Source organism: Prinia subflava, chromosome 8 (genome assembly GCF_021018805.1).
Source record: "Prinia subflava isolate CZ2003 ecotype Zambia chromosome 8, Cam_Psub_1.2, whole genome shotgun sequence".
Lineage (NCBI taxonomy): Eukaryota > Metazoa > Chordata > Aves > Passeriformes > Cisticolidae > Prinia > Prinia subflava.
This window is the reverse complement of record NC_086254.1, coordinates 28,302,271-28,314,392: the sequence shown is the minus strand read 5'-3', so window position 1 is coordinate 28,314,392 and position 12,122 is coordinate 28,302,271. Positions and strand designations below refer to the sequence as shown.

At 49.0% G+C, this 12,122-nt stretch overlaps 1 protein-coding gene across 1 annotated transcript in view; it reads left to right on the top strand.

Annotated features, from left to right (window-relative positions):
• Positions 1-1,209: 1,209 nt before the first annotated feature.
• MYT1 (myelin transcription factor 1) overlaps positions 1,210-12,122 on the top strand; it is a 35,528-nt gene continuing 24,615 nt past the window's right edge. The window contains exons 1-7 of the mRNA XM_063404917.1: positions 1,210-2,219; positions 3,912-3,942; positions 7,084-7,146; positions 7,858-8,107; positions 8,905-9,769; positions 10,378-10,512; positions 11,855-11,945. Coding sequence (XP_063260987.1) covers positions 1,982-2,219; positions 3,912-3,942; positions 7,084-7,146; positions 7,858-8,107; positions 8,905-9,769; positions 10,378-10,512; positions 11,855-11,945 — 1,673 coding nt within the window. The 5' untranslated portion in view covers positions 1,210-1,981. The remainder of the gene's footprint in view (positions 2,220-3,911; positions 3,943-7,083; positions 7,147-7,857; positions 8,108-8,904; positions 9,770-10,377; positions 10,513-11,854; positions 11,946-12,122) is intronic.

Genomic DNA, 12,122 nt, shown 5'->3' with positions numbered 1-12,122 from the left:
CCAACACACGCCAATTCCCTGTGAGAATAGTCAGAAAAGGAAAGAAAGAGGGAAAAAAAAGGGAAAAAAAATCCCTCTGTGCAATTCCTGTTGGCTGGAGGCCCCCAGCAATCCGAGGTGCCGTTGTGCTGGCGGCGTGCGGCGGCATCAGGGAGCGAGCTCAGCGCACGCCGGCGTTGAAAGGCTCATAAATGTAATGAAGTCCCTGTGACACCTGCTCCTCTCCACACTTTAAACGGGAGCCATTGGTCCACAGGGAGCTGGGGCTTTAAAAATACAAATTATAGTAATTGTCTGCTGTGTTATTGGGAAGATTGTAATAAACGTGGAGCACAACACTGCCGCGCCACGAGCTGAATGCTGACAGGATGCATAAATTGCTCCAGGTTTTGATTCTCCTCACCCCCCCCCCTTATTTTTTTTTCTTCTTTCCTCTCCAACCTCCCCATCTAATGAATCATTGGAGGTTAACATCGAGTTCCTGGAAGATGGCAGAGTGAAGGAGAGAGGTGCTTGGGGAAAACTTCATCCCTCCTCTGAGGGATTTTTAGCTGTGATGCCCCAAGGGCTGGGGACCTTAGTCCCCTCTCCCTGCTGGCCCCAACAGCCTCCCTCTCTCTTTGCAGCTCCCAAACCTCAGGGAAAGCACCAAGCAGTGTCTCCTTTGAGGGTGAGGAGCCCTGGCCCTTCTGCTGGGAACTGGAGTAACATTCATCAAGATTTAGGGTGTACACACCCTACCTGCACCATCCCTCCTGCCAGTGGAGCAGTGCATGCTCTACGTGCATGTCCCTTCCTGCCCCTGCACCACAGAGAGCAGAGGTGGTGTCCCTGCTCTGTCAGGGGTGTTTGAGCCATGGAGCTTCCTCCCTTAGGAATGATACAGGAGCTGTATCCTGTATATTTGTTCCTTCTCTAACCGGCCCTGTAGAGGATATTCCAAAGAGAGTTTGTTTTTATTATGTCAAATCCCACTTGTAAATGGATCTTTGACCTCCTTTTCTGTCTCCTTGTAATCTCTGGAGGAAATGTTCCACATGGTAATGCTGCAGTAATACCTAAATTTGCTTTCCAGCCTACCAGGCTCTGATCCTCTGCCTTGCTTCCATCCTGATCTTCCCATTCCCCCTTGGCATTTACTGCCAAACACTCCAGCCTGCAGACACAGCATCTGTGTCAAGGGAGAGACGGAGAGACGTAAAACAGCTCTTTGACCACTTCAGCAACTCCTCTGACAACTTTAATGAAATCCCATTTGTATCATTCCAGCTACACCTTTGTGCCATGCCATGGAGGTCCCTGCTTTCCTGCTCCCACCTCCAGGCACTGCCTGGTTTCAAAGGTGCTGTACCTCAGAGGTGGCTGCACTTCAGACTTCTGCTACCTTGTGGCATGTGCTGATGTTTAATTAACATCCAGAACTTTGAAGTCCGCAATGTTACTTATTCATGCCCACGTTCCCTACAGACCTCGTGTTTGATGTCCACGGTGCGAGTTATTTAGATGCAGTCCTCTTTGTGGGAAATTTAAGCAGAGAGGAGAGATTGTTCTTTAGGGCACTTGTGAAAAATTGCCTTTTCAGGCAGGAGGTCAGCTCAGACACATATTCAGATATTTCTCATTCTGTGTTGGCATTCCACCCAGGTGCTCACAGCAGTTCTGTGCTGTAAGTCCAGAGAAATTAGTTCTGTCCTTAACAAGGACAGGCACAGCCAACACATCTGGGTGTTTGTCCCTCTGTGCTACTCAACAGGCAAAGTCCTTCCTGTGTCCCAGGACATGGAAATTCATTTAAAGTTGTTAAATCTGGGCACTGAGGTTGAACAACAGCTTTAAGGTAAGAAGCCTCTATCTCAAAAACACTGGAAATCTTTCCCAGCCACCCAAGTACTTACACAAGGTGACAGCCACGTACGAGCTTGTCCTTTAATGATGATTTTCTGGTTATCTTTCAGTAGTGATTCTTTTATTTCTGTTGCAGATGAGTTTAGAAAATGACGATAAGAGAGCACGCACGCGATCCAAGTCTGTCCGAGGTGAGTGGGAGCACCAGGCTGTGCAGATCTCAGCTCCCTGCACTTTCCTTGTTCCAAACAGGCTTTGGTTTTTCAAGTCCAGGCTTAACTCCTCAAATTATGCTCACTACCCCTGCCCCAACCCCACTGAAATTCATCTAAGAAACGTGCAAAAGTCCGAACCACAAAACTTTATAATTCCTTGTGATATTTAACCCTCATCCTCCACACTCAGCCGAGGGAAAATAAGAAGCAAATAAGGGAAAAAAAGCCCCTGTGCCTGCTCTGCTGTAGGGGATGGCAATCACTGGAGCCTCAGATCAGCTCCTGGGGCTTTCATCAGGCTCACTCTGCCAGCGGCTTTGAAGTCGCACATCTGAGAGTGCCTGGCAGAAGTAGCTCATGCTGGAGGAGCAAATGGGCCATCCCCGGCAGGGATGGGAGGACAAACAACTGGTTAATGCAAAGATTTATTGCCATTTATTTCCTGATTAAAAAAAGAAAAAAAAAAAAAAGGAAAGAAGAACTGAAATTCTTTGCATGCTTTCTCTCTGGGAGAAGGTGAGAGGCTCTGATGGAGCCCAGGGTGTCACCTCAGGTAGTCCCACAGCCATGTGTCACGGTCACAGACCAGCCTCTCTATTTTTGGGTTCATTTTTGTGGCTGTAGATGTGACAAGTGGCAAAGGTGGTTGGAAGTGAGGAGCCAACAAGGTTGGAAAGGTGTGATGGCTGCAGGGACTGCAGCTTCCTCCTACGGCTGGGCTGGGCCATCTTCCTTTTGTCCTCACCTTCCTTCCTCCTTGCTCTTCACAGCATCTGCACCTTTTAAAAACAAAACCAAACCCAGATGTTGCCAGCTGTGTTGAACTGAGCTTGAATATTTGGATTTCATTGCTTTGCTGCACATACACAAAGCTGCTCGTTCAGGTTGCAAATGAGAGTGCCCTGATTCTATTTATTTTCTCACACCCTGCCTTCCCCACACTTGAAGCTGGGTTTCTGGATGTGAAAAGGTAATTTATTGCCTGCACCCTGGGACTCGTCACTGCCTCCAGTTTGTTGAAGCTTGTGAGTCATCCCACCGGGAGCTGGATCCCAGGAAACCCAATTAGCTCAAACAAATTGAGCAAACGTGTTATGGTTTTTAGCCTGGGCAAATTTAGACTTGTGCTGAGGGATTTTTTTTTTCTTCTTCATTATTTGGATTCCTGGCTGGATGTAAGGTTTCAGCTGCCATGTGAAGCTGTTGTATGTTCTTGTTGTGAGCAGTGAGAAGCCCTCTTATTCACAAGTGGGGAATAATCCCTAAAACCCCTACAAACTCTTGTTTACCCTATACCCCAAGTTACAAATCCCCACCATATATCTGAGCATTGGCAGGGCCTCCTGCATCAGTCTGATGGGACAAGGAGAGGAGAAAAATGCTGGTGTTATAGAGGTGAAAGTGGCCATTGCAGGAAAATAGTTGTGAACTGGGAAAGAAGAAATTGATGAGCAGCTCTAAAGGGCAAAAAGAGAGATAAAGGCATGAGAAAACTCAGTCTTTATTTAGAAGTGTTTGAGTTACATGCATGCATGTCAGAACAGTTCCACTGACTTCAAAGTCATCACGGATTCAAAGAGAGGTAGTCCCTGATGCTGCCAGTGTGCACTCACCTGCTTGAAAATCAGCACAGACTGAGGATTTACAGGGCAGGATTATAATTTACCACAGGCTGGCATGCAGCAAAGGAGAACAGGATATATTGGCCTTTTCTTTGCAAATTGGGATGCCCAGGGAGGAAATAGAAATGGAGCTGCTGGCAGGAGAGTTTCAGTGTTTGTGGGGTGGGCACCTCTGGATTGTTTCTGACCTTGTGTTTGTTTCCTTTGCTGCATCCTGCCCTTGGCCCAGTGCCCACGGAGCTCATCGGCCAGGAGGTGAGGTAAGGACCCTGCTCCTCCTTGGCCATGGGAGGGATGGGGGGGCACATGGTGGGATTGGCTTGAGAGAAGCCCCTCAGCTGGAAACCCAAGCGAGGGGAGCAAACCCCCAGGACTAATGGGGTCTTGCTGGGGGGCTTCTACTGGTGGTTGTGTCCAAGTCCTCAGGGTACCACTAGAGAACACATCAGAGGAACCACAAGGGTTAAAGAAATGAAAACAGGAGCTCTGGATGAATCACATTAGACTGGAGACCTGTCCCACCCAGATCTAAACCCCTGTCAAACGTAATGCCCAGGGTTTGGGTCAGGATCACTGGGGACATCATCCTACTAAACCAGAGCTTTTCCCCACATATTTGTCACGTCACTTCTGGTGCCGGATACTCCTTTAGTCCCTCATCCTCTGTTCAGTCACCGAGCTCCTGTTGTCGCTCCTTCAGCAGTGCTGGGATGCCAACAGCAGCAGCCAAAGGAGCAGGAGCAGAGCCTTTGCAGCCCTCCAGAGCTTCCCATGAGGTGTAACAGCCTCCCCCACCTGAAAGCTCCCACTAAACCCTGCACAGGGGCTTCTGCCAGAGGTGGGAGCCTTCAACCCTGACAGGCACTAACAGCAGGGGCTGCCTCTCCTTGCAGCCTCTCGCGTGTGTCAAAGAGTAATTGGACCTAAACCAGCCCAATTTCAGAGCATTCTGCTCCTTCACCCTCCTATTTATCTGAAGAGCCGGGAGGAGCCAGCACTGGGCATGCCCCTTCTCCAACTTTTATTGCTGAACACTTGAGTGGAGGTGGTAATTGGAGCAGGTGACATATCTAAGGGGCAGGACAGAGTGCTCCACAAAGCCATCTCTGCAGCTGTCACCTAATTGCCTGAATAACTGGACGATTAATCGACTAATTGGAAGCAGGGCATCGTCTGCATAACAATAAGAAGCCCTTTTGTCAAGCAGATGAAGGCTGAGGAGGGGGAGAGCTGGTCGGTGTGGTGGCTCTTGCGGGATGCAGAGCAGCTTTTATAGACCTCGGAGCCCGTTTCCCCTTTCGGGACTCCTGCCAAAATACACGAAAACTCCCCAGCGGAGAATGGGGAGGGAAAGCCTGGCCCAAAGCATGTAGAGCATCACCTTTGTGCTGGTGCTTTTTAAAGGCATTAAATCAGCAAAGCAAAGCCAGAAATATCCCAAGTCAACACCTGCTTCGGTGCTGAACCACTTGTCTCTTTCCTACACACTTTTTATTGCAGGCTTCATTTAACCACATTAAAAATAGGGTGATGGGTAATTCGGTTTAATTGATACAGGAAAACTTATAAAAACCTGTAACATCTTCATCAGAGTTGCTCTTGTTTGCCATTGAATAAGGCCTTTTTCAGGCAAGGCACTGGTGACATAAGCACTGCTCTGTCTTTTGGTGTGCAGTCACTGGAAGTGTGGCTGGGGCTGCTCGGGACAGAGCAGCCTCAGTCAGGCCTGAGGGCCATTAAAATTAAATAGACTTTTAGATCATAAGCAGCAGAGAGGGGAGCTCTCTCTTTCAATTACATTTGTTAGTGGGATGAGACTTCATTCTCTATGACCTCCAGTGTCCTGCTGCAGAAGGGACACCATGCTGTGGTGGGGCTGGGGCTGTGTGTGGATGCCAGAGGAGCTGGGAGCCATCCCACAAGAGATGGCTCTGGAGGATGTGCAGCATCTCGGGTTCAAGCCAGGTCACAAGCAAAGGGGTCAGCAGGGACAGGGGACTTATCCGGAGGAGCCATGAGGTGCAGCTTCCACCTCCCCAGAGCACTGTGTCCCCTTAGGGGATGTGGTGCCAACATTTGCCCTCTCAGCATTTGCTTTGCTAATCTAGAGCCAGTTGGTGTCCCTAAAAGAAGGATTCCGACTCTCCTGACAGCTCAGCAGCACTGCCCTGCCCTGGTTTTGGGTTGAATTATAGTTTTTGAACACAAAGATCTTGTATTTGAGAGAGTTGAACCATTAATAACCCACCAGTGCTCCCAGAGCTGCTGCACCCATTAGTGCAGCCAGAACCTCCGTGCCCTCAGCTTTCTGCAAGGGCTGAGCTCTGCTGGGAGCAGAAATTCCAAGTCCCTAAAGCCTGACTTGGCACATGGTACTATTTAATATTGTCCTATGTCTTTTACTCCAAGAATAACAGGCTGGGCAGATCCCCTCTGGGCTGGCAATGCCTTCTCCCTCTGCACTGTCATCAAGAGATTTCATTAGCACTTCCAGCTTCCCCGGCTGAGGGTGATACAGTGCTAAATGAGGTTATTAATCCTACACGACTCCAGAATTCCTCAGACATCAGGCAAGTCACTTGGGCATCCTATAATCAATGCCATAATCTGGTTTTGCCAGAAAATGTTTGCTTTAATGCTTCTTATCTGGAGCCCTTACAGCTCCTGAAGCTGGGACTAATTACCCCTGCAGGGGAGACTCGTGGTCCCGTGTGAGGGATGCTCAAGTGAAGGCAGCAGTGGCTGTGAGCAGGCTCAGAGCTCCCTGCAAGCCTTTAACTCATCCTCTTCTGCAGAGCAGCAGGAAAAATTTGCAGGGATTTGGGAGATCCAGTCACCTCAATTCCAGCCATTCCCCCAAACCCGAGGTTTTGAGGATTTTATTCCTGGGGATCTCCATACAATGTGTCTGGCTAAAAGCTCCTTGAAAAAGTCCCCGTCTGCTCTTCCCCAAAACACACACATTTCTTGCTGTAAGTGGCCCAGTTCCCTGACAAGCCACCAGATAAGGGAAAATCCCATGTTTTCCTCCTGAGAAAAAGAAAACTGGAGAGTAGCAGCGGGGAGGCAGAGTGCAGGAGCTTGTCTGCCTTTAAAAGCTTGCTCTCACACATGCAAATCTTTAATTAAACATACTCATAAAACTATAGTGAACTGTTCATCTAATTAAATGGGGTGAGTAATTTCATTAATTTTTAGCAAACGGCAAGGCTGCTCTCCTGCCCTCCTCCCTTGGAATTCAAAGGGCCAAATGGAACCATTTGAAGGAAATTAACTTCCTGTTTGCAGCTAGCTTGTTCCTTGGGCACAGGACCTGTTTAAACTGACTGTAGTTTGTACAATCCTAATTAATTCTCCGAGTCCTCTTGCTGTTCCTGATGGTTGTTTGTTTCCCTCCCAAGCTGTCCAACCCCAGGCTGCAACGGCTCAGGACACATCCGTGGGAAGTATGCGAGACACAGAAGGTGAGGCAGGGTTGGAGCTGGCTGAGATGGAAAAATGTGATCAACAGACCCAAAGACAGGCGTTCACTGGAGAAAGTCTGGTTCAGAGCAGCAACCCAACTTGTCTGCCCCAAATCTTCTTGTTTCTGGCTCTCCATCAGTCCCTGAGGAACCGGGGGGGATCTGCTTGTCCAGATTTACAGCAGCCTTCCTGCAGACCCCAGACTTGGCTAGAAGTGCCTGACTCAGCTGTCTGGGTTGGTGGGAGCTGCTGATGGGCAGAGATTTTGGTCTGCCTGGTACCTCTATAGATGGGGAAGGGAAATTAGAACATGTTCACTGCCTTGGAGGTCATGCAAGCCTTAACTGAGGGTTTTCATCACCCCATGAATCCTGAAATTGGAGCAGTTGGTGGATGTGTCCCAGGGGCTGGTTCTGCATCCCATGCCTGGTTTCATGGTGCCCATCACCAACATTGGTCCTGGGATGCCACATCCCAGCATTTGTGTACTGATTTTCCCCAAAAAATTGATATAGTTGGACATAATCAAAGTCTAAGAGCACATCTGGCCACAGAGGGTTAAACCAGCTAAAAATCTGGGGTGCTGGATGATTTTTTTGGTAGTATTTGTGTATTTGTCCCACTTACTTTTGCCTAACGGGTTGGGATGAGGTAGCCTTGCCTTTCTCACTCAGCAATGCCTCCTCTCCGCTCCTTGATCCCACCTGCAGTTTACAAAGCTGCCCTCTAGCCAAGAAGAGGAAACTTCAGGATGCCGAGGCCGAACATCTGGTGTCGAAGAGGAAATCCCATCCTCTCAAACTGGCCTTGGATGAAGGCTACAACGTCGACAGCGACGGCAGCGAGGAGGCGGAGGCCAAGGAGGAATCTGGCTCTGATGACTCGGAGGGGATGCTGGAGGAGGATGAGGCAGAGGCCATGGAGCAGGAGGAGACCCACAGCCCCGAGGCAGCAGAAGGTGCTTGATCATTATTGACTGCAGAGCTGTGCTTTGAATATGAAGAAAGGGCAGGAAGTGTTAACAGCCAGGAGTTATAGCTCCTCTGAATTACCTACAGGATGGGTCCCTCAGTTATTGGGGGGACAAGTTGTTGGGTAGAAGCACAATGGCAAAGCTCTGGTTAAGCTGAGAAGTCACAGTGCCTCCAGTGTCTTAAAAATAAGAGCTTTTCCATCAGGGATGCTCCCTAGGGAAATTGGAAAACACAGAGGTGGTAGGGAAGGCAGCCAGGGTCACACACAGGTGCCAGGAGGGGCTCAGCAGGATCCACCTCCCTGGACAGATCTGGCCACTGTCCAGGAGCAGAGGAGTGGCAGGGAATGGACATGGAAAAGAACATGGATTTTCAGCTGGGGTCCTGACACTGCCTTGCACACTGGTTTGGAGCCCTGGCCTGGGCAGCACTGGCAGCAGGAGTGGCAGTGGGACAATGGTGCACCTGAGAGCTGTGTGGAAATCCTCTTTCTACCTGCCATCCCCAAATCCAGTAAATTAGGCTGCTTCAGGGGTGGAACTACCAGGCTCTGGTTTCAATTAAGTTTAAGTACAACAAAGTTGTATATTATGAGTTTATATGATTACTTTATTTGCCTCATTTTTTGTTCCCTCTTCTCTTCTCCCTCCTTTTCTCTCTTAATCCTCTCTTCTTTTCCTCCTTTTCTCATTTCCTCACTTTTTTTTTTTTTTCTGTTGTTCTATTCCATCTTTACTTTCTTTTCCCCTTCTTCTTCCTATTCCTTCTTTCGCCCCTTCAGAGAGAAGCCCAGCAAAATCAACCCACTATGGACAAAACACAGCAACATCTGGGCCCAGCAAGGCCAACTATAGCAGCTACCAAGAGATAATCGCCAACTCTCTCCTAAACTTAGGCCAAATAGCAGAGGAAACGCTCGCCATCGAGGGGCAGCTGCCCGAGGCGGAGCTGCAGGGCTCCAAGCCGGCGTCCAACGTGGTGCATTTGGTCCATGAGGACGCGGGAGAGGAGCTGGTGGAGGAGGAGTGTGACAAGGAGATCATCATCCAGACGGAGGACGCGGAGGAGGTCATCGAGGTCACCAGCGAGCGCAGCAGCGAGCTGTGTCCGGAGCCGCGGGACGACGCCAACGGAGAGGAGTCCTGCAAGCTGGAAAAGGCTGAAGCAGAAGAAGAGGATGAGGAGGAGGATGATGAGGAGGATGACGAGGAGGAGGAAGAGGAGGAAGAGGACGAGGAGGAGGAGGAGGAAGAGGAAGAAGAGGAGGAGGAGGAAGAGGAGGAGATGGCTCCTGAAGTGATCTGCGAGGAAGCTCCTCACACTTCTCAGGACCCCCAGAAAAACCACTGTGAAGGGCAGTTCAGCCCCAAGCCCGAGTACTCGGTCATCGTGGAGGTGCGGTCGGATGACGACAAGGACGACGATGCCCGGTCCCAGAAATCTGCCGTGACGGACGAGTCGGAGATGTACGACATGATGACCAGGGGGAACCTGGGGCTGCTGGAACAAGCCATTGCCCTGAAAGCCGAGCAGGTGAAAATTGTGCGGGAGCCCAGCCGGCTGCCAGGAGAGCACGTGAAGCACTTCCAGGTGGAGGACAAACAGAGCAAACCGCTGGACAGCATCCGGAAAAGCTACTACGGCAAAGGTATGGGACAAACCTTTGTGAATCTCCCTCTTTCCCATCCCTAGTCGAAGAATTGAACTTGTCTGCTCAACACAGATTATTAGACTGATGCAGGGAGAGTTCACAGCCCACAGGGGGAATTCAACCACAAATCCTCGATGCCCAGAGGGATGGGGACATCCTTGAGGTCAACAGTGCATGCATAAAATGATCGTGTCCTCTACACCTTCACGAGGGCTCCTCCCTCTGAGCAGAGGAATTGCTTGGCTAGAATGTCAGTTAACCTTGAAAATCTCAGCCTGAGCAGAAAGGCTGGTTTAAAATCCAAGTGGGTTTTACACAAGGGCAGGGGCTTCAGCATCCCCTGGCTCTGAGCCAGGCTGCCTGCTCAGTCACTGTGAGTGGCCCCAGGCTCCGAGCTGTGTTAGTTCCTCAAATCACTTTGCCAATTTCAGTTTTTGAAACTTCCAGTGTTACACTTCCAGCTCCAGGGAGAAAACCTCCAAACCCAAAGGTTTCCCCCTGCTTGACTGGAAAGGCAGAGAGAAGCACCCTCAGTACTTCTTTCCAATTCTTCCCCTCCAAATGCACTAACCTGCTTCCCTCTGCCCTTTCCCCACCATCCTTAGATCCTGCAAGACCTGAGAAGCGAGAAATCAAATGTCCAACTCCCGGCTGTGATGGGACCGGACATGTCACGGGACTTTACCCTCACCATCGCAGCCTCTCCGGTTGTCCGCACAAAGACAGGATCCCCCCTGAGAGTGAGTACATGCTGGGATACCAAGGGCTGCTCCAGTTAGTCTGGAGCCTAATTTTCTTGGGGGAATTTCTCAAACGATTTGAATTTTATGACTGAGTCGCTAGAACAAGTCTGATGTCGCTCCTTGGAGTATAACAAGAGTTTTTGGGGTGGGGTGGTGCTTTTCCAAGTTGACCCTTGATGCTGTTATCCACCAAAGTGTTATCACTAATCACAGGGAACATGATGGGGATTTACTTGGAAGTCCTGTCCTTCTTAAAGGATTTTTAGCACCATCCTGTGGAGAATGAGATCCCTTCTCTGAAAATCAAAGAGGGGCTTTAAAAACACCTGCCCACCTCCAGAGTTTTGTTAAGCTGTGCCCATCTTTATACTGGAAGCTGCATATTTTTCCCTATTTGGGACATCATGTTGGGAAAAAAGGGGTATTATTCTTCATTGCTGTCTAAGTATGTTGCCATGCAGAAAAAAGAGGAGTGATTCAGGATGTGCAGGACTGCTGAGTCTCCTGTGCCCTAATCACTGCAAAATTCCTGAAGTGCTATACCAAGATTCACCTATTCTACAGAAAATATTTATCATCCTCATAACAGATTTTCATACATACATATGCACAGAGAGATATTGTATTTCCACCTCTCTACCAGAATCCTAAATAGCTTTCCCTGTACAGATACATAAAAATCAATGTTGTATGTTTATGATAATGGCATAATAGACCAAAAGAAAGAGAAGCCCTTCCTTATCAGTAATTTTAAAAGTTGCAGACCTGACATAAACCCAGAACTGGAAGAAACAAGGAGAAAGTACAGTTATCTTCACAGACCGGAATGCAAGCAAAAATATTAATAAATAACACAAGCCACTGGCTTTACGAAAGCTTGCAGATCAAATTATTTTCTTTACTTTTAAGGTCAGCACTGCAGGAAGCAATAATCCTGAAGATTAAAAATAAAAAAAATAAAAACAAAGACTAGTCCTAAGGATAAACGCAGAGCTACAACTTCAATCACTTAAAACTACCTGAAACTGGAGATCTAGTTCCAAAACAGGGGTGGGGAGGAGGGGCTGGAGGGGGAAACTGGATTGCAATCAGAAAATGAGGAGAAAGCCCAGGCTGTGTGCAGAGATGCTAATTTAGTGCTGACCTGGGCACTGCTGCCTTGTAAATCTTTTATTTTTCCCTCTGCAAACTCTAATTACAGCATTTCACATTCCCTGATTTCTAGGAAACCAGCGTGCAAGGCTTGATGATTTTCTCTTTTCTTTTTTTTTCCTCTCTGATTTTTATTAAGTTGTTTTTCTTTCCCTTCCCTTCTCCCCTTCCCCTTCTCTCTCCCAAGTCCTGGCCATGCACGAGAACGTGCTGAAGTGCCCCACGCCCGGGTGCACAGGACAGGGTCACGTCAACAGCAACCGCAACACGCACAGGAGGTACCGCCCTTGGCTTCTTCTTGCACAGGCACGGGGTGGCAGGATGGGGGAATGGCTCTCCAAGTGACAGAGGACAGGGCTAGGTTGGAAGAAATTCTTCCCTGTGAGAGTGGTGAGGCCCTGGCACAGGTTGCTCCATCGCTGGAAGCGTTCAAGGCTGGGTGGGATGGGGCTTGG